Below are 22,594 nucleotides of genomic sequence, written 5' to 3'. Positions count from 1 at the left end.
AAAAGTGGATGCCAGGAAGAGCAGCCCTCAATCACTGAAGAGTAGTGTGTTGTCCTCAGATTCTTCGCTCCATATCCAAGACACTGAAAATGTGTACTCTTATGTCTCATAAGGTCCCATACTGGTGAAGACAGCTGCCAGCAGCAGTGAGCCATACACTAACAGTTCTTCTGGAGGCTTTCTTCCCTCTTCCTGCTTCCAGGGTTTCCCACACACAAACTTCTCATCTTCAGATCCTCGTCTCATCTGAACATTAAAGGAGGATAAGTGACCAGGTTTTTTTGTTTATTTTTATTTTTATTTTTATTTTTATTTTTATTTTGCAATACAATTCAGTTCTACATATCAGCCACCGATTCCCTTGATCTCCCCTTTCCCGCCCCCCTCACCTTCCCCCCAGCCCGCCCCCCATTCCCACCTCCTCCAGGGCAAAGCCTTCCCCACAGACTGAGATCAACCTGGTAGACTCAGTCCAGATAGGTCCAGTCCCCTCCTCCCAGGCCGAGCCAAGCGATCCTGCATAGGCCCCAGGTTTCAAACAGTCGACTCATGCAATGAGCACAGGACCCCGTCCCACTGCCTGGATGCCTCCCAAACAGATCAGGCCAATTAACGGTCTCACCCACTCAGAGGGCCTGATCCAGTTGGTGACCCCTCAGCCATTGGTTCATATTTCATGTGTTTCCATTCGTTTGGCTATTTGTCCCTGTGCTTTATCCAACCTTGGTCTCAACAATTCTCACTGATATAAACCCTCCTCATTCTCGCTAATTGGACTCCCAGAGATCCACCCGGGGCATAGTCATGGATCTCTGCATCCAGATCCCTCAGTAGTTGGATGAGGTTTCTAGCACGACAATTAGGGTGTTTGGCCATCCCATCACCAGAGTAGGTCAGTTCGGACTGTCTCTCGACCATTGCCAGCAGTCTGTTGGGGGGGTATCTTTGTGGATTTCTGTGAGCCTCTCTAGCACTTTGCTTCTTCCTATTCTCATGTGTGACCAGGATCTTAAAAGCTATACAGAATTCACCAGACAAGAGATAAAGGACCACAACCTCCATCCAGTGAAGGAAGGAGACCCAAAGCTCTGTTTCGTTCCTCTGCCTTCTCTCCTCTATTAGGGATCAGAATTGGGTTTTAGTGGAGCCCTTAGAAATTATTCACAATAAAATAGTGAAAAATAATAAAATGGCATTTATATGACTATATGCAATCATTACAAAATGAAATATAATTAACAGACTATGAAGATATTAAGAAAAGAGTAAAAATTTAACTAATGCTATGTACATTAGATAAGCCATCTCAGAGCCAAAGGCCCATCATGGTGCGGGTAGCCAGGAGGTCCTAAATTTTTGAAACGACACTTTGAAAACCCACTTTCTGTGCTCAAGAATCTTTAACTAAAGGCCTTCTTTGTGTCTTTTCCTTTCTGAAATATAGCTCAGGGCCCAGGAATGTAATGTTTAGCCCTCAGCAGGAACCCTTACACAAACAGTTCCTTGAAATCTGGCATGTAGCCCAATCATAAATTTTATGATGTGTGAAGCGCATGTTTGAGGAAGTATTCATTAGTAAGGCCATAAGTTAAATGAGGAAGGGTGGTCATTCCTTACATATTCCATCATTTCCATTCTTCTTATGTATCCAGACCCAAGTGTGAAGCCTAAATTTGTTCTTAATATATTCTCCTGACAAATGTTTTACTCTAGTCAAATATTTTCTTTTGCATCCCCTGATAGTTCTCTTTTGCTGTTGGAGGAAAATGGGAACATGTTTTGAAATCACTCTCTGGATGTTGATGTTTAATATTCTGTGTGGACATCACAGAATGCTTTGTAAGGCAGGTTTAGTGAAACACATTATTAATTCTCACTGATAATTAGAGTAATTTGTATTCCAGATCATAGGTCGGATTTGGCAACCAGCCATTCATAGTACCATCTTTGCAAGTCACATTTTAAACATTGGAGTATGTTAGTGGTTTATATTCTGTTACCCAATCTGCTATGGCCTTTAGCCTTTGGTCTCTGGTTTGAGGAAGGCATTGTAGGTACTCCAAAATGAGAGATCTTGTTTTAAAATTTTAAACTCTGTAGAATTTAAAAGATAGATGGAACATTTGCCTATCCTATAAGAGCTCTGGGCTAAATCTCAGCACCACGGAAAAAGAAAAAAAAATCTTCACACTATGATAATAAAAACTTGAAAATAAAAATTGTTGGTAGCTTGGACTGTGTTGGGTATTTGCTGACTGTGGGTTTTTACTGAAGTCTCTATGTAATACAGTTTTGCACATATCAAGAATAACACAAGAATCTACAGCTTTCTATATTGATAAACAACAGTGTAGTATGCATGTTCACAATGGGAAAATAACTCATACAAAAACAAATTTTCATTAAAACATCCTTTAAAGCCAGGTGGTGGTGGCGCACACCTTTAATCCCAGCACTTGGGAGGCAGAGCCAGGCCTATCTCTGATGCGTTTGAAGCCAGTCTGGTCTACAGAGCGAGATCTAGGACAGGCTCCAAAGCTACACAGAGAAACCCTGTCTCAAAAAACCAAAAAATAAATAAACAAAAATCCTTTGTATATATAGTATGTGTCCTAAATAAATCCTTCTTGGGTGCAATTTATATCTTTGAAAATTCTTTTTTAAGTATTTATTTATTGATATTATAATATAATTACATCATTTCCCCTTTCCCTTTCCTCCCTCCAAACTCTTCCAAATTCATAGCTTTTTTATTAATTGTTGTTATTTACATATATATATATATATATATATATATATAAAATTTCTAAAAGTAACCTGCTCAGTCTGTGTAATGCTACTTGTATGTATGTTTTCAGGACCGACCACTTGGTATTGGATAACAAATTGATGTGTTTTCCCCAGGGAAATTTGTTCCTCCTGCTTTTAGCATCTCTTGGTTGTCTGAAGTTCTGAGGCCTCGTGGTCTTTCCCCCCTTCCACTTTAGCATATCTGTTGTTATTGTCCTTGTTTAGCTCTTATGGGTGAGATGATCTATAGCTTCTGACATCACTAGGAGACACAATCTTACAGCCAACTCCATTATCCTCTGGCTCTTCCTGTCATTCTACCCCCTTTTCTGCAATGATCCTTGAGCCTTAGGTATGGGAGATGCTTTATAGATGAACCACAGCAACAGCCAACATGACACAATCACCCTAAGAGTGCAGCAGTGGCAATAATACCTTGGCAGTAACCAACAACTCTCCAGTTGGATTTATGACCCATTCAACAAGAGGGGAATCATGCCAGGTACTGAAACCTAGCCAGTTCGCTAGAGCTAGGGACGTCATGGATCTTGGTGGAGAACCTACAACTACTACTTCACTAAACCAGTATAATCCTTAAGTACATTCTAAATATTTTTTCCCTACCCACAAATAAGTGTCAACCCACCCCCATCGAAGAAACATCTATTTGTAGCATACATAGACCATTATAAAAAAAAGAACCCCCAATCAAAATACAGGTGTGAAAATGATTTTAATTTCAGTTTTATTTATTTTTCACATAATAACTGAAAGTTTCTGAGCATGATATTAACCTTTACTAAAATAAAAAAAAAAGGTCTGAATACACTGGCAGGAGTTACAGAAGGGAAACCGTTTTTAAATACAAAAAACTTTTGTTGATTTCATCCAAAGTGAAGAGTGATGTTATATACTGTGCAAATGAGCCCTTTTCCTAATGCTTTCTCTGTGTTTAAAAGCCTGACTAGTTGCCAGGTTTATCTTTAAACCCTCATGCCTAAATGAGTTCAAAGTTATTCCTCGGTATAACTTACCCTGATTTCTTTGTTATCTGTTAGATTTCTTTTGTAAATAACAGGATAATCTATGAACATTCCAATAGACAACATAAAAAAAATGCTCATGAGGTCTCAACCTTACACAAAGAACTTTCTTCAGGCAACTGAAGAAAGCTGGGTGTAGGAGAAGTGGTCTTCTGTGGTGATATATTATTTGTAATCTAGGAAATAAAGCTTTTCTGAAGATCAGAGGACAGAGCTAGCCACAGAGTTAGCCCTAGAAGTCAGGCAGTGATGGCACAAACCTTTAATCCTAGCACTAGGGAGGCAGAGGCAGAGATCCATCTGGATTTCTGTGATTTCAAGGCCACACTGGGCTGCATGAGATTAATCCAATCTAAAAAAGAAACAGAGCCAGGCAGTGGTGGCATACACCTTTAATTCCAGCACTTGGGATCACACACCTTTAATCCCAGCACTAGGAAGGTTGAGACTGGAAGTGATATGGCTGGGCAGAGAAAGGAATATAATGCAGGAGGAGACAGGAACTCTGGCTTCATTCAGGCTGAGGCGTTGGTGAGTTAAGAGGTGGTGGCTATGGCTTGCTCTGCTTCTCTGATCTTTCAGTTTTCACCCTGTTTTCTGGCTCTGGGTTTTTATTAAGACCAATTAGGATTTGTGCAATAGTCTTCCCAAGAAAAGGCATACCAATTGGTTGTCCAATGCTAAGTGTCAGCCCTGAAAACATGCATACAAGTAACATTATATGGAATGAACAAGTTATATTTAAGAACATGTATGTATATACATATATACATGTATACATGCAATAATAATTATTGAAAAAAGAGGCAATTACTTTGAAGGAGAGTAAGGAGGAGCCAATGGGAAGGTTTGGAGGGAGGAAAGAGGAGTGAGATGTAATTACAATCTCAAAAAATGTTCATTATGATAGTACTTCAAACCAACAAGTTATATGGTCAAGTTGCCATTGGGAAAAGTTACCTGGTTTTTTGACTAGCATTGAAAATTGTTAGCTGCATGCCTTAGGCTACTGTCCCCTACTTTAGAATTCATTAGTACTAAAACCATCTACCACACATATTTGTTATGGAGATTAAAAGAAATAAAATTGTAAAGCATCAAGCCTTCTGTACAATTCCTAGAAATTATTAGCAAACAGTTGTTGCGTGATCATTATATGTTAATACGTGCCATGTGTTATGATAGAGTCTCTGTACAGTCTCGTGACAGAGTTATAAATGGCCTGCAGAGAAAGTATAATAGTCCTTGTTTAAGAAATTAAACTGGGGAGGGGGAGATGGGAGGAGGAAAGAGAAGGGAATCTGTGGTTGGTATGTAAAATGAATAAAAAATTTCTTAATAAACAAAAAATAAAAATAAAAAAATTTAAATAGAAGTTAAACTGAAACTCAGATTCTCAGGAACACGCAGATAAAAGGCATAACAATGATTCAAAGCTAGACCATTCTGCCTCTATTTCCTCCCCATCATGATCTGTCTAATACAAGTTTCATACAAGTGTTCAAATTTTACCTAAAAATTAAAAGCAAATAAATTAAAAAATATTTCTCTGTTCCATCACCCAGATATCAATGGTCAATATGTTAGTAGTAGCTGTGGTACTAGTGCACACAGATACTTCTGTCACTTCTGAACGTTCTACTGGACAGTATCATGCATCTGCCTATGTTGCTTTAGTTACAATACAAATACAATACAAAGCATTTTTTTCTAAACATTAAAATAAATCTTCATGTATAAATTACTTAACCTCTGTGGGGATTTTTCACAGAGCTGGAAACTAGAGGACTCATCCCTTGTAGTTGAGGCAGTAATAGGAATAGTCGAGCAGTAATTAGAATACCAAAGACAATATGAAAATGTCCAGTAATTCTCTACTTTCATCAACTGTTGATATTTCTATAGTTCCCTGATTGTCCTCTGGGGCTCATCAAGCTTTAAAGTGTTTTCAATGTTTATTCTCAGTTTCTGTACATAATCCAGGTAAGCTTCGTTATCTATGACCATAACACTGATGATTTTGTCCTGGAAAATTTTCTCCTAACTGAAAACCAAATAGCCTTTCTATGTAATACTAATGACAGGCATCACCCTCTTTCTGGAGACTTCTCAATTACTACAGTCTGGAAATTTAAAATGCAATAAACAAATGATAATGGCCGAACAAATAGCCACATAATTCACTATTCAAAACAAAACTAAGTACATTGCTTATTTGCAAAGAGTCTCTTTCACATAGAGCCAACTTCGGTTTTAGAATACTTGGAGCGTAAGGAATAGACCTAGGAAACACCATGTATGGTAAAAGAATCATTAAGAATCATAGGAAGCATTAGTTGGGGATGAGATGAGTTCCTCTGCAGTATCTTGAACACATTTCAACAATAGCTTCAACCACACCGTGTTATAATCACCAGTGGCCAAGTTTTCCATAGACTTTGAGATCTTTGGAAGAGCCTTGTGACATGCTAAAATGCATTTTAGGGTTGGAAAAAATAAGCTAATAAATAGCTACTGAGTAGCTAATGCACTCAAGAAATACCACCATGATGCTAAACAGAACCTGATTGCTTAGACCTGTACCTGAGCTGCTCCAGAGTCTGGAGAACAGGTTCAGTAGAATGATACCATCGCCTCAACAGTAAATATAAATAAACAGATAGATAGATAGATAGATAGATAGATAGATAGATAGATAGATAGACAGATAGATAGACAGACAGACAGACAGATGAGAAAAAGGGGAGGACCAGGAAAATATTTCAGTGGTAGAGTACTTGTCGTTTGTTTGTTTGTTTGTTTGTTGTTTTAAGACATGGTCTCTCTATATGTAGCCACATAGTGTGGCTCACTATATAGACCAGGCTAGCCTTGCATTCACACAATCTACCTGTGTCTGCTTCCCTCCTGAGAACTGGGATCAAAGGCATATGCCACAACCTACTAATACTAAACAATACTAACATAGCCCAATAGAATTAATACAGCCACTAGGAACACCCAATTCATAGTTTTAATTTAGTTCTTAGAAAATCTGTCTCAGTATATAAAGTTTTATGCTTAATAGCCCAAATATTTGGGCACTATGTGACTTATTCCTGCAAGTACTCTCCTGTAACTGCTGGAGGAGCAGCAAGTGCCTCTCTGCATCTGTATATATCTTCCCACAGCTAGAGCTACTATCTTCTAAGAAGTTTTATATCACAATAGAAATAGCCATGTTGACCTCAAAGAGGAAATGAATGCCAGACCAGTACTGCAAGAAACAACCATTGACCTGTTCTTCATTCTTAAGCTAGAGGCTTTGGGGATGGCTTCTGTATATAACACATTCCCTAGTTAGAGGAAATAGCATCACTCATGATAATGAGAGCTCTTATCCTTTTACTTGTTAGGAAGGATTGCTGTGCTAAAACTGTTTCCTTCCCAGTTAAGAAAGCATGAATGGGTCAGCGAGCATTTCCTCTGAGTTCTACTTCCTTTAGGAAATTGTGGTTTGCAAGCCTATAATTTTTTATTTCTGTTTACCTTTCTGTTTTCTCAAGCAAACATATTTACAAGCATTTTATCATCATGAATAAGAGAACAAAGAACGGCATCTGGCCTTATCTCCTTTGGCACTGCCACCCACAGCTCTGTGCATCCCAAGAACACACCTTCATCATGCTGACCCCAAACAACAGTTTGATCACAAGACAGCTTCCTAGTAGAAGAAATGAAAGGATGAAGAATCTGTACCTACCTAGTCATAATGTTGTTCTAGTGCAGAAACCTAATTTTATCTACTTGGAATCAGACGATGTAACCTGCCGGCTATGCACATAGTATCTCATGGTTGTTTCTACGTAGTCTTAAGGATATCAAGGGCTGTCCTGTCATCTTCTAATCAACATTCTTTGAATAGATGGAACATACTGTATACCAGTTGGAGGCCAGACATATTGTAAGCAAGAGGCATATAGTAGGCACAACCCCAAAGAAGAAGGACCTGGTGACCAGAATTCCTGATATGACCAACATTTAATAAACTCCATGATAAATCAAAGGTCAACTCCAATGAACTGTTTTCCCTTAAGGTTTGTGTCTTTTCTAAAAGCAAGATAATCCAGAATTTTTTGTTTTATTTTCTTAATTGACAGAATGTGAGTACTGGGGCTCAGAGCTTCAGATGCCTACTATGAACTTCGAAGATGTGTTAAAAGATGATGAGCATGCGTACAAATGGCTCTCCAGCCTCAAGAAAATAGGCATTGTGAGACTGGTCGGAGCAGCTGACAAACACGGAGAGATCACCAAACTTGGAAAAAGGATTGGCTTCTTGTACCTCACATTCTATGGGTGAGTCTTCAGTTGGTTTGGATTCTGTCATCACAAATGCAGTTGGATCTATTCCCAAGAGGGGGCTTCGGTTATAAAATAAATACAATTATTCTTGTGCTAATATGGTAGAGCACATTAGAAGTGAATGAAACCTTCACAAGCCAAAGTTAACACACTAGTAGCACATAGTCTTACTCAGATGTTTGGTTTGGCTCATAAGATGTTGAAAGAAAATAGAATTAGTTGTCAACACTTTAAAACTAGGAGGCCTGAAATATATGTAGACTTATCTTTTCTTGAAAAAATAGGTCTATCAACACTACAGCCTAAGCCTAGCATGCCAACAATCAACTGAGCATAAACAGGCTGCACCTTGTGTCATTTGCTGAAGTCTCCCTCTGCAGACCAGCAAGGCTGTGATATCATAGGATTATGTTGTCCCTAGGAGAGAGTAAGATGCACAGATGATCAGGAACATTTAATCATCAACCCCCAATCATTTTAGTGAGTTTATCATAGCAAAAGACTGTGTCATGTTGGACATAGGAAACCTATTCCCGACCCTTAGCATATGGACTTACTTACACTATTAATAGATTTACTTTATATAAATGTATATAGTCTTTTCATCTGAAAGAACTTACACTGCTGGGGAGATTGCCATAATCACAGACCAATGAATGAGAAGAAGATATTTGAAATTAGTAAGAGCCTCAGGTATATTTTTTTAATTCCTTTGAAGTTTCTGAAATAGTGATTATCCTCCAGTTTGTGGGTAGGCAATATGAAGCTCAAAGAATTAATTTGTAATGCAGATTCACATGAGTAATAATAAAGGAGGCAAAGTATAAATCTAGGCTTGTCTCTTCTTCACTGTTAATAACACAAAGAAATACATGAGAAAGTACTGAGACTGAACTAAACAGAAAACCTCGAAAGAAATCTCTTGCAAGTCATTTCACTTAATTTTCATTTATGAACAACAAACACTGGAGTCTATTCCAATGCACTTCACAATTTCATAATAGTAACCAGTTTGGGTGCTCTTTTCAGAGGTTCTAAGCTCCACCCAAACCACTCATCCATCTAACTGGCGGTCAGAATCTTAATCCTGATTTACAGTTTGACGTTTGTTTTGTTTTGTTTCTACAGGCCCTATAAAGGGGCTTAATAACTTGGCCACTGATCTAATATTGTGAAATTTTTAGAATAAATAGTAAAGGTCCGTTGTCAAAATAAATCCGACCTTCTACACCTCCTGATTCCATTTTTCCAAGGCCTTCCCACCCAGCCAGAGTGGTTTATCCTATCCCACCACAAGTTCCCTGGCAAATCAAAAAATCTGCACAAGATCTCTCTCACACTGCACATATGTCAAGATAACCCTTGCTCACCACCTCATAGCTGTCCCTGCAGACTTTCCTCCACATTTTCTGCAGTGTTTAATTCTCTAAACTCAATAACTAGCTCAGGGTTTTGTTGTCATGCTGTTTTTGTTTTGCTTGCCTTTTCTGGACTTGGTTATTACTGTTAGTGTTAAGAGAATGGGATAAATTGAGTGTTTTCTTTGAAGTTATCCTTCTTTTCTGCTCTCCTTCTCCTAGGTAATGTGGGAAAGAGATCATTGAAATTGGGTAACATGAGATTTAAAAGAAAATATGTAGGGACTTTCATTAGCATTCTAAAGGGCACCTAAAATAGTATATCTCAGCCTGGGCAATATGTTGGAGTAGGCCATTTTAAAACTACAGATATCTGGGTCCCATCTTCAAAGATTTTCTTTAGCATGAGTGATATTTGATCTCTGCATTGGGATTTTAAGATGATTCTCATGTGCAATCAAAATTGAGAACTCCTGGTTCAGAGGAAGGGACCTTTCTAGACATACACAGTAGAACTTTGGGTGCCACACAACCTCTGAACTCTCACGGATGCATGCCACAAAAGTCCCTTATTATATTCTTAGGAAATAAGTACCCACCTGTTCTTTTACACTTAAATTGAGTTATTAGCTTGGAGAATTTTAAGTGCTTAAGAAACATGCCGGGCGGTGGTGGCGCACGCTTTTAATCCCAGCACTCGGGAGGCAGAGCCAGGCAGATTTCTGTGAGTTCGAGGCCAGCTTGGGCTACCAAGTGAGTTCCAGGAAAGGCACAAAGCTACACAGAGAAACCCTGTCTCGAAAAACCAAAAAAAAAAAAAAAAGAAAAATTTAGAACAGCTATCTTAGAGAACATTAAGAACAGCTAGTTTTAGTTCCTAGCTGTCGTTGCAATGGCTAATTGATTTGTAAAATAAAAACAATAGATTACAGTTTTTCAAGCATTCTTCATATATAGTAGGCAGAAATAAATGCGTAATGGACAAATGCATGCCTAGATATTTTTAAAGGGCTACCAAATAGCAGATGAGTATAGTAAACATTGTAGCATTTATTAATTATAAACTTACGTTCAACTAAATCAAAATGGTAATCAATTTGAGGACAAAGTACACATCAGCTTCTACATCTACATTTTCTCAGATGCTTGTCATTATTCTGCCAGTCTGAATCTTCTAGACAATATTGTTTTCATGCAACTATGTGCAACACTCAACAGCACTAATGCCCCTATGGTGAAAGCTTTCCTGGAATAAAGAATAAGAGCTGGTAAACAAACTCACACTGTCAGTTTTGTCATTTACATATGGATGTGAAGAGAAGGATAAATGTTTTCAAGATTTAAATCTTGATTTAGAGCAATGCATTTTATAAAGAATATAGACAAAAACTCTCACTCCTCCCATACCAATAAAAATAAATTATTGAACTTATGGAAACCCTTTGGGAATATATGAAGAAATTATTATTGAAAAAATATTTTAACTTTATCATATAATTGAACCCAGTCATTCTAAGCTACACTTTTCCTGAATAGCACCATCTTCTGTGATTACAAATTAAAATGTGGAGAATGTATCCTACAGAGTAAATCCTAAAGAAACAATTGCTGCCAATGAAACTGAATGTCTTTCTTGAATATCAGTGTGCGTAGAAACTATGCTAGGCATTTTTTTCTAAACTGGGCTTGAGTTTTTATTTTATAGAAACTGCTGTTTGCGAGTTACTATATATAGATGAATATAAACACTTCAATTGGCTTTCTCTAAATAATCTAAACAAATAAAAATTCCACTGAAACCAAACAGAAAACTTCAAAGAAGCCAGGGACATTTGACATTGCAATGAAGTAATATTTCAATTGACTCAATACGCCAATAGAAGTTCCAAGGGGACAAATGTTTCCTCAACATAGTGAAAGTAATGCAAAGTAGAATCAAAATGGAGCAGTATCTAACTGGCAAGATGGCCTTTAAAGAAACTAAATTTAGGGGGTGGTAAGATGGTTCTTGAACAGGACCAGAATTTGCTTCCTAGCACCTATGTTGTTGGGCAACTCACTGCCATCTGTAATTCCACCTCCAAGAGATCCAACAGCCACTTCTAGTCTCCATGGGCACCTGTACTCATATGCACAAACCCACAAATAGACACACAAATACTCATAACTTAATTCATACAAGCAACCATATATAAGTACGTATGACATTTATAGATATCTATTTAATTGACTGCTCTAAGTTACGTGTCATCTCTTCCTTACCCCTACATTAATCCAACTCAGGCACATACCATTCCTCCTTATGCCTGCCATAGACGAAATTAAGACATCTGTATCTCATTGCCACTGTCATTCAGAGCTCCTGAACACTGAAAATGGTGGGTAATCAAGGTTCAGTTTTTAGGTCTAGCTTAGTGCCTATGCTGCAGAGAGCCTGTGAGAGATGACTGTAACCATGGTTCCTTTCTCAGTTGTTTGCTCAGAATTGCTTCCATCCCTTCTAAACCCTTTTGCACATGACACATGGCCTTTGATTTTCCATCCCCTATCTTTTATTCTCTTGACAGACAACTTGTGCTAAGCCTGTTTAGACCTGGTTTTTTTTTTGTTTTGTTTTGTTTGTTTGTTGCTTTTGTTTTTCTTGTCTTTCTAACTTAGTCAACTAAGTTTTTTCATTCTCCCTTCCAACAACCTTTCCTGATTCATGCTCCTTGATCTGGAAGCTGCAGGGAAGCCCTGCTCTGTGAGATTATTACTGGTACTTTCCTCCCAAGTCCAGGCATTATGATACAAAACAGCATCTATTTACTTTTCACACAAATGAACAATTTTGTATTCTCAGTGACCAATGAGGAAGGAAAAATGTGAATTCTCTCCTCCACTAATTTGTAACATAAAATAATTTTTGCTTTTTTGTTGAACAGTCTGATTTTAATTATAACAAGCTCAGTATAAAAAAATGAACACAGTTGTAAGCGACCCCTATTGATTATTTGCTAGTTTGTCAGTGTTTAAAACTATAATTTTCTACACAGAGAAACCCTGTCTCGAAAAAAAAAACTGTAATTTTATTAAGACAATACTGTGAAATCCCAATGACCTCAAATAGGGGAAAAGAAAATGAAACCCTCAAAATTCATTTTCTTACTAATTGTGTGACTACATAAACTGTCTGGCTATGCCAAGATGTCACTAATTACATAAATGCATTTATATGTTACAAAGCAAGATAGAAGAAGAATAAAGAGGAAAGTCATCCAGTTCAAGCAATAAACCAGTCAACCTGCTTGTGACTGGACTAGTCAGGGTCACCTTTGAAATAAAGATGTAGATATCACTGCTCTGTTCATATTGAGCATCTTGCTAGTCAAAATGGTCAGGATCATACCATCAGTAACAATTCAATGTGTGATGCACAAGTTACTGCTATGTGAGTTTTCGATCCTAAAGACTTTCATCAAGATTTTAGAATTTCTTTCCAAGCATTATTGATGACTGTCTATCTTTATTTCAAAAGTTAACCTTATGAGGAACTCATAGTAACTCCTCATCAGAAAGTGGAGAAGAGGCAAAGGCTTGCAACCACAGCTAGCTAAAGAAACTACTTTCTTTCCAGAGTGGGGCCAGAATTGCAGATTTCTAGTTTTTGATTTTTGGTTTTCTAAAACTATTTTATTCCCTAGGTTTAGCATATATCACACATAGCAAGGGCTAGACCGTGTGAACAATAAACTTAAAGTGAAAACATTCTGAAATTAACTTCAGGAATAAGATTAAGATATGAGTCACAGAGAGAAAAGTGCTTAAATAAACAGGCTCTTGATGTTTGTCAAATGTTATCTTATTACCAAATAGTACTTACAAGGGCCCATCAGAGTCAAAAAATATAAATAATACTTTGCAATGCTGTCTCCAAAGACTTTAGAAACAAAAGAAGACCTGGACACTCTAGGGCATTCATATTAAATTACTTCCCAAAGAGCTGTCCCCCAAACAAACAGAGTTTAATCATGGATTTGCTCTCGGCTACTTAAGTGAGAAGTCCAGCTAAGCCTGTCATATAACTTCCCATATCTCTGTTTCTCCTCTGCTGAGGGTTTTAATTCCCACCATGCCTTCTGAGATCCTGGGATGAAAGTTTGCTGGAAAGAGAATAAAACACTGTGAGCACTGCCCAGTTTCACATCTGCACGAGTGCCTTGCGTGCAGACCTCATCAGCTGAATAAAATCAAACAAGTTTCTCGTGGGCTATCTGTCAAGCACACCAGCCAGAGCAGCTAGGAACTAGAACACTGAAATGGCATCTGGGGATTACAACTGAAGAACCTTCCCAGCATCCACTGGACTTGTACTGGTGTTTCAAAAGACATCTGTAAACCAGCCCAGCAACAGTTCACACACCAGTTTATGTTAGAGACTGTGGCTGTATGAGTGAAATAGTCACAGTCCCTGGCATCCATCCCTTTATAAATCATCCCCATCATTAGCACTGCCTCCAAAACTGACTTTGAAGCAGCTACTTATTTGACATGCATGTTACCAGAAAATATTTCTGAAGTGTGGGGATGAAACAGGCAAAGAAAAAACATTTTATTGAAATGTCTCGCCAAGAAACAACTTGGGGATGGAGGGGGAGGTCATAGCCTGTCTTGAATAAAAAATGGTTTGTGGGGTATGGAAACCAACCTAGAAGTGATTCAGACTTGAGAGAAAAACAGAGAAAACTTGTCTGAGTTCTGAATTTAGTTTGTAATCCTATGCTACTTTGAAAAAAACTGAACCACTGGATCTTCATAATGAGTTGTTTTAAATGTAGCACTGACTGCAGCGTTTGAGTAGGAGGAAAGCCTTGAAAATGAGCATTCTAGTAAGTACTAGGGTTTCTCAGGCAGGATAACAATGAGTCCTGTTCCTACAGCCATTGTGACCCCCCAGTTCATGTTATTTGCCAAGAGCCAGTCCCTGGGGTTCCCTTTGTGGTATTAAGTTTCATAGTAATTAATGCTGTTGCCAGCAAAACCACTTGACTATGAGGTCATCTCATGAATGGAAGGAAAAGTAATTTCTGTACCTCATGCTCCTCAGAAATCATTTGAGGAAATGTGTGAGATAGTCTGTTTAGGGGGTCACTTCTCAACAAGTCCTCTGGTGCCCATGGCCACTTCAGTTACATTCTATGCAGCCAGGACAAGCTGTTGCCACTGAGGCAAGATAAATGATTAAGCATTTTTTACCATTTTAAGTATTAAACTCAGTTCTCTGCCATCAGTATTTTGAGTCCTCACAAATCTAATAATAATTAATTATCCCCATTTTACAGGTAAGAATCTGAGGCACACAAATTGGGTTGCAAACACAGAGTTACTTACCTCAACAGCCCATGCTTTTTCCTTTGCAACACGCTACCATGACAGTTTGGTTTCCTTTATGGTTTGCACTGTTGGAATTTTTGGCTGTCAAATCTGGTTTCTGGGGCTGGAGAGACAGTAAAGTTGTTGAAGAAGCATGAGGACCTGAGCTCAGATCCCTAGATCCCACATACAAAACCCAAGTATGAAAGCTTACACCGGTAATGCTAGTATGGGAAAGGCAGAGACACAAGGCTGTCCTGAAGTTTGTTTGCTAGTCCGTCCAATTGAAGCTTGGAGCTCAAGGTTTAATGGAAGACTCTTTTTTAGTAAAACAGATGGAAAATAATTGAGGACGGTGCCTGACTTTGACTTCTGGCCTCTACACATACCTATACCCACACTCACACACACATACAAACACTCACACACACTCACACACACATACAAACACTCACACACATTCTCACACACACTCACACATACCTGGGTTCTCTGCAAGAGCAGCCAGGGATCCTCCTCACTGCTAGGCCATCTCTCAGCAGTTTTGTACTTTGTACCAGTGTCACCCCTTTCCTTCCATAGTAACCATCATCTACTCCCCATTACTGAGTTCTTTTGGTGTAAGATAACATAGGCATAGAAAAGTCACATAAAAGAAATGCACAGCTAAATGAATTATTATCATTCAAATGTTCTTAAACACAGTGCAGGTTAAAAAATAGAACTCTATGGCAACTTCAAACCCCAACCACATGTCTTGAGCAAAACCAGACTTCTGGGACCACAATGTTTGCTTCCTTGATGTCCTGGTTTAGTGTTGCCAACCCACGTGTGCATGCCCTGGCACTATGCTCACTGTCTCAATTTCCGAGGTTGGTTTGCTTGTTTGTTTTTATCTTTTTTTATCTGATGTCACTGGTTTGAGCAAATATAAATTTGCTGCTTAGCACAACTCCTATGTCATTGGGCCTGTTTTCATCTTGCTTGTCTGAACCCTAGCCTCTTGTAAATGTCTCAGGAAGGACCCACGGGAACAATATTGTCTGAATTCTTCCATGTTGACAGAAGCTTAAGGCTTTCCCTTCGTCTTGAAAATTGGCCTGGCTAAGTAAAGAATTCTTCGTTCACTCGTATTTAACAAGTCGTGAGAGTTTTATTGGTGATCAGATTTTGTTTCCTTATGAGTAATGTCATAAATATCTCTACCTGGACGGCGGGAGGTGTTTTTTTTTTCTTTGAAGTCTGCCACGTTTTGTTGTGGGTTGTTCTGGGGTCAGTTCTTCGGTGAGCAGCTACAAGTTTTCCTTTTAAAATCTTGAGAGTTTTGTTTTTTTTTTTTTTTCTGAAGCTTTTCTATTTGTTCTGTTCCTTTGTCTTGAGTTCTTCCTTATGGGTCTCCAGTCACCCATGCATTCAGCCCTCCTTACTACCCTCCTGCTGCTCGCTCTCCAATCTCTCTCACTTCACTTCTGTCATTCTTTCTTTGCTTAATTTTAATTTTTATTTATTTATTTACTTACCTATTTGTGTGTGTGTGTGTGTGTGTGTGTGTGTGTGTGTGTCTATGTATACCACTTGCCCTTGGAGGCCACAGAAGGGCATCAGATCTCCTGGAAATGGAGTTGTTAACCACCAGATGAGGGTGTTGGGAGCTAAACCCAGGTCTTCTGCAAGAGCAGTCAGTGCTCTTAACCACCGAGGAGTTATCTCTCTAGCTCTCTTTACATATTTTTTTAATTTACCTCTTTTTTTTTATCTCCTAGCCACCTAAACACATTACCTGCTGCATATATTCAGTTTCTCATTGCTTCTAGTTTAGTCTTCACTTATGGATTGTTTTTTCATTCCTAAATAGATCATTTCTTATTTGAATTTCTATTTCTGGTGGAAGTTATTCTTCACATATTGAACCTTTCCATAAAAGACTACTAGACTCATTAGAAAGGGTTATAAGTAGTAAAAAAAAATGCAAAATAGGAAAATGTGGGTCTGGAGAGACAGTGGTTAAGATTAAGAGCTTTAGCTCTTCTTCCAAAGGACCAGTGTTCAGTTCCAGCACCTACCTCACAGGGCACACAAGTTCATGTAACTCTAGCTCCAGAGGATCTGACACCTTCTTCTGGTCTCTGAAGGCCCCTGCACACACATACATCCATGCACACATGCACAGAGATTATAAAAACAGATCACTTTTTCCTTTTGAGAAATGGTCTCGCTTATGTAGACTAAGCTGACCTTGAACTCAGACATTATGGTTTTGATTTTAAAGTCCAGTGATTAAAGATGTACGCCACCATGCCTGGCTAAAATAAAACTTTTTAAAAAATAGGAAAATATGATATTTTCCACCTTTGGGAGGTCACATCCACCTGGCAGGGATTGTCAGTACTCTGTTATCTTACTGCTTCTTCCTAAAAAAATCTCACAATGTTCTGTTGCTAGTTTCATACAAAACAAAACATTAAAAAAAAAAACCTATAAAAAAGAGAGATGCTCTAGAAACCTGAACTTATGGTTTTAAAGCTCCATGTCAATGCTATAACTCACAGCTTTGTAAACCCGCTTGTTCTTCTCCTGAACTGTCACCTGAACAACTGTCTTCACTTTGTCATTGTGGGTGATGTATTGCTCAATGTGGAGACCACTCTTCAGAAAGAAGCTAAGTCATGTAATGGAGATTTGTTAAGGTAATTTCTAAAATTCATGATTACTTGATCCCGTACCATGCTGTGGACCTCTTAAGTTCAAGTATTTACTGCCATCCCTCTGCACTGACTTACTGCATGAACAGTGAATATCTGTTAGTGATCTATGCAGACAAGGCTGTGCCCCAAAAGAAAGCCTGGTACTGTGTTTCTTGCCATACATTTCCCATGTCAGCCTATGCTTTTGTCTTAAGTCTCAAACCTCTGTATTTAGTCATTAATTTTCTAGTGGTACAGAAAACAGGGGAATGTGCTGAATGGCAGCATAAATTCACCTTGACTATGCAGTTAAATTCCAAACTGGGATGCTCTATAGGTCAAAATCCCATAGTTCTTCAAACACTAAATTGAGAGAACAGTTTGAAGAGAAAACCTGTGGATTAAGAGACTTAAAAGAGGGACAAGGATGACAGCTCAGTAGATAAAGCACTTGTTGTATAAGCACAAGGGCCAGAGTTCAGATCCCAGCATCTACATAAATGTTGGGTAGCCACAATGGCTCAGCAATTCTAGTGCTCAGAAGGTGAAGACAGGATCAAGCTAGCAACTAGATCAGCCAAATAAATGAGCTATGGGCTCAAGTGAGATACCCTTCCACAATGAACAAGGTAGAAAGTGATTGAGGAAGACTCCCTGTGTCAACCTCTTGCTTCTACACATATATACATGCACTTGCACAATATGTGCCCCCACATGCACTGCACTTGAATATGTATACACACATACACAAATGACACACATGCAAAAAAATGAAAGATACTTAAAAGATACAATCAACATAACAAGCATTTTTCTGAGCAAGGTTAAGCACAGTGTTGATGGATATATATTTGGGTGATAACACTATAATAAAATGCAAAAAGTGATAACTATTGAAGTTATGGTTATGGTTACTCTGGAAAGAAGAAAAATTATTATTATTGAGACAGGGTCTGTGTAAGAGTTTCAATTTTTATTTCATCACCTAAGTAGTAATTCCAATAGTGTAATAAAAGTTGATCATTTTCCATTGGGAAAGGAATAAATCAAAGATGCTAGCTTTTGCCACCACTATTAAATATAGTTCTGGTAGTTTCAGATAAATAAGATAGATATTTTTGGTTGTGAGCCTAGCCTTTAACGGCTGAGCCATCTCTCCAGCGGTGGTGGCGCACGCCTTTAATCCCAGCACTCGGGAGGCAGAGCCAGGCGGATCTCTGTGAGTTCGAGGCCAGCCTGGACTACCAAGTGAGTTCCAGGAAAGGCGCAAAGCTACACAGAGAAACCCTGTCTCGAAAAACCAAAAAAAAAAAAAAAATAAGATAGATAGATAGATAGATAGATAGATAGATAGATAGATAGATGATAGACAATAGGTAGGTAGATTATAAATAAATAGGTAAGTCAATAATAGATGGTGATAGGTAGACTAGAACAGATTACATAGATAGATAGATAGATAGATAGATAGATAGATAGATAGATACAAAAACTGCTACCACTACTAATAATTCAAAGCAGCAAAGTTTCAGGGTACAAGATGAACAAGTAAAACTCAGTTAATAGCTACATATACCAACAATGAGCAATCTGAAGAGTAAATTAAGACTACTGAAATTTAGTATAGAATCCAGATGAATAAAATATCAAATAATAAGTGCAATCAAGGGGGTAGACAAATCATACAATTAAAATATAAAGCATCCTTGAAATGAATGAAAAAAACAACTTGTGCTCTTATAGAAATATGTAATATCAGTAATTCTACCCAAGCCTGTCTACAGAGTTAATGAAATCTCCACCAAAATTACCCTTCTCTTTTATAAATTGAAAAAACAGTTTATATAAATTTCAAGGGGCTACGAGTAGACAAAACTAATTTGCAATAATCACTATGGATGGGGTGCTGCTGGAGTAAGGGCAGACAAATAAATCAGATGAATTATTGAGTTCAGAAATAAACCTATTCCTTATAGCCAACTGACTCCCATCAGAGATATCAAGGATATTCAATATGGAAATAACTGTGTCTCCAGTAAATGGTGCTTAGACAGCTGGTATCCACTGGTAAGAGAATGAAATTGGATCCTCTACATCAGACTACATACAAAAAAAATTAACTGAAATGGATCAATGAGCTAAAAAAAAATAAGCTATAAATCAATACAAATCTTAGGAAAAAACACAGATAAATTTTAATGATCATGGCTTGGGTAATGAGTTTGTAACTATTACACTGAAAGTATGCCCAACACAGAAAAGTTGGATTTCACAAAAATTAAAAACCTATGAGCATCAAAAGATATTCATTCTCATGGGGCTGGAGAGACAGTACAGTAAAGAATAGTAGCAGCTCTTGCCAAGGACCCACATTCAGTTCCCAGCATTCACATTAGGAGGTTCTCAACCACCTGTGACTCAAGTTCCAGGGTACCTGATATCCACTTCTGGCACCACATGCACATGGTGCTCATACTCAGGAATGTATACATATGTGTAATATAAATAAGTCATTTTTAAAATTACAAGAAAATGAAAAAACTATAAAATACATGGTTTTCACAAATCAGATCATGACAATAGTCTGATATCCTAGCTATATAATGAACTATTGTCATTCAACAAAAAATATAACTCAATCTAAAAATAAGGAATTTGGGTAGATAATTCTACAAAGACACACAAATGCACAGCAAACACATTATGATATAATCAATATAATTGGTCATTAGGAAGATAAAAATCAAAACCATAATCACACAACATTAACTGGGTATACCATGATAACAATGTTTCTAAAACCAGACACTGTAAAGTCTGAGTGTGGGTGTGAGGGACTTGAAAACCCCAAACCTTACTAGTCAAAATTAAAATGGTACAGCTGTTATGGAAAACAGTCTGGCCATTCCTCAAATATAACACAGAACAAGTGTATGACCTTCCATTGTACTCATAGATATATTTTAGAAATAGAAACAGGTGCTCAAATAAGTACATGACACATGTCCAGACTGGCACTACTTGTAACAACCAAAAAGTAGAAACAGCCCAAATGGACACACAAATGAAAAATAGATAAGCACATTGTGTTCTCTGCATACAAGCAGTACAGAATTCAACCACCCAGCAGAACACAGTAGAATGTTTCGGGTATAAAGGGAATTGATGTGATAAGATGTACTTTAACACCATGAGTGAATCTTGACAACATTATCAGAGTGAAAGAAGTCAGGTACAAAAGGACAAAAACTGTACAACCTCACATATATCAAATATTCAAAATAGGTAAACTCATAAAGACAGAGAGCACATCAGTGGTTCTCAAGGATCTAGAGGAGAGCAGAATGGGAAGAAACTATTCACTCAATAAGAGCTTTAAACTGTTACTTTTCTATGTCTGTGATAAAACAATGACCAAAGCAACTTATAGAAGGAGAGGTTTATTTGGACTTACAATTCTAGAGAGTTAATAATCCATTGTGACAGCATGAGCAGGTATGGTATTAGGAACAGGAAGCTGAGAGCTTAGAGAAAATTGCAAGTAGAGTGAGGTCTTAAGTTCTCAAAGTCTACCACAGTAACATAATTCCTTCAATGAGACCATACATCAAAAACCTCCCAAATAGCACCACCAGTGAGGGACCAAGTGTTCTGATATCTGTGCCTATGGGGGACATTTCATTCAAACCACTACACAGTTTTAGCTATGAATGACCTAATGTTTTTAGACTAGCTCTGCACAATAGTGCTGCTACCATTTAGATGTACTAAGTGCCACGAACTCGTTCACTTTATAATTGTTCATTTTATATTGCATGAATTTTCTGTAGTGAATCATATGGGTTAAGCATTTAAAAAATGACTCATAATCTCATATACATCTCTCTACCGGTCCTCTAAGAGAGACTAGTTTGTACATTGTTCTTTTGTGTCTTGACAGGAGAAATATAGAAATGCTGGTTCTGAAAGAGTCACTTAAGAGAAAGAAAGGCTAAACTCCTTTTTCTGGCTCTCGGTCATGATGTTAATTATTTCATAAAATGAAAAGTTTCCATTTCCCCTCGCAGGGCAAATGCATTGTAACACATTTCCTCTGGCTTAGTGTCAGCCTCTTAAAACACATGTTTCTTGTATTTTGCAGACACACTTGGCAGGTGCAGGACAAGATTGATGCCAACAATGTGGCTTATACGACTGGGAAGCTCAGCTTCCACACTGACTACCCAGCTCTCCACCATCCACCTGGGGTAAGGTGAGATTCATCACATTTTCCACAAGCCAGGCCAAGGGAAAATGTTCTTCTGGACTGTCTAGGTGATATAGCTCACCACTGGATTTGTCTTACATACATCTTCTTTTCTGAAACACAATCTGAACTCACCAACATCTCATGTCTAAGTCCCGAACATCCTCACTTTTTAAAGGGAAAGGGACATTTTCACTCATCTTTTTGAAAATCGGTTCTTTATTTCTTCTTGGAAATAATTATTGGAGCACTTTTGCTTTGCCAAGACAGATTTTAAGACAGCAATATGTCTTGAGATGTTTCTGCACATATATCATTCCCACAAGAGTTAAAAGAGAATGAAATGTGGAAACACAGTGTGAAGTCACATGCCCATCATTTGTATCAGCAAATGAATGAAAACCTTTCCAAGTTCAGGGTTTTTGAGCTGGCTCAATTGATAAAAGTGTTTGCTACACAAATGTAAGGGTCTGCATTCAGACACCTGTCACCCAGGTAAAAAGGTATGTATGTGTGTCTGTAATCCCAGCTCTAGGGCATGCAAGACAGCCAATGTAACTGAATGGTGAGCTCCAAGTTCAGTGAGAAACCCTGTCCCTAAAATAAGGTGGAGAGTATTGGTGAAATTATTAAGGCAACTCCACGTAGTTAAAAGGGAGATTTATTTTGGGGGGTAACTTAGAAGTGAAGGGATAGGTTACAGGATCTGGAACAGATGTAGTTCAGTCTGGTGGTATTCTCTGGAGAGCTCTGCTTGGTCTACCTCCAGTGTCCAGG

At 38.1% G+C, this 22,594-nt stretch overlaps 1 protein-coding gene across 1 annotated transcript in view; it reads left to right on the top strand.

The window, feature by feature from the left end:
- The window catches only part of Bbox1 (gamma-butyrobetaine hydroxylase 1), a 41,694-nt gene that overhangs the window by 8,619 nt on the left and 10,481 nt on the right, over positions 1-22,594 (top strand). Inside the window, exons 3-4 of the mRNA XM_059259476.1 lie at positions 7,973-8,171; positions 21,713-21,818. Of these exons, the coding sequence (XP_059115459.1) occupies positions 7,973-8,171; positions 21,713-21,818 (305 nt within the window). The remainder of the gene's footprint in view (positions 1-7,972; positions 8,172-21,712; positions 21,819-22,594) is intronic.

Source organism: Peromyscus eremicus, chromosome 4 (assembly GCF_949786415.1).
Source record: "Peromyscus eremicus chromosome 4, PerEre_H2_v1, whole genome shotgun sequence".
NCBI classification, from domain to species: Eukaryota; Metazoa; Chordata; class Mammalia; order Rodentia; family Cricetidae; genus Peromyscus; species Peromyscus eremicus.
The sequence above is the reverse complement of the archived record's forward strand: the minus strand, read 5'-3'. Positions and strand labels throughout refer to the sequence as shown.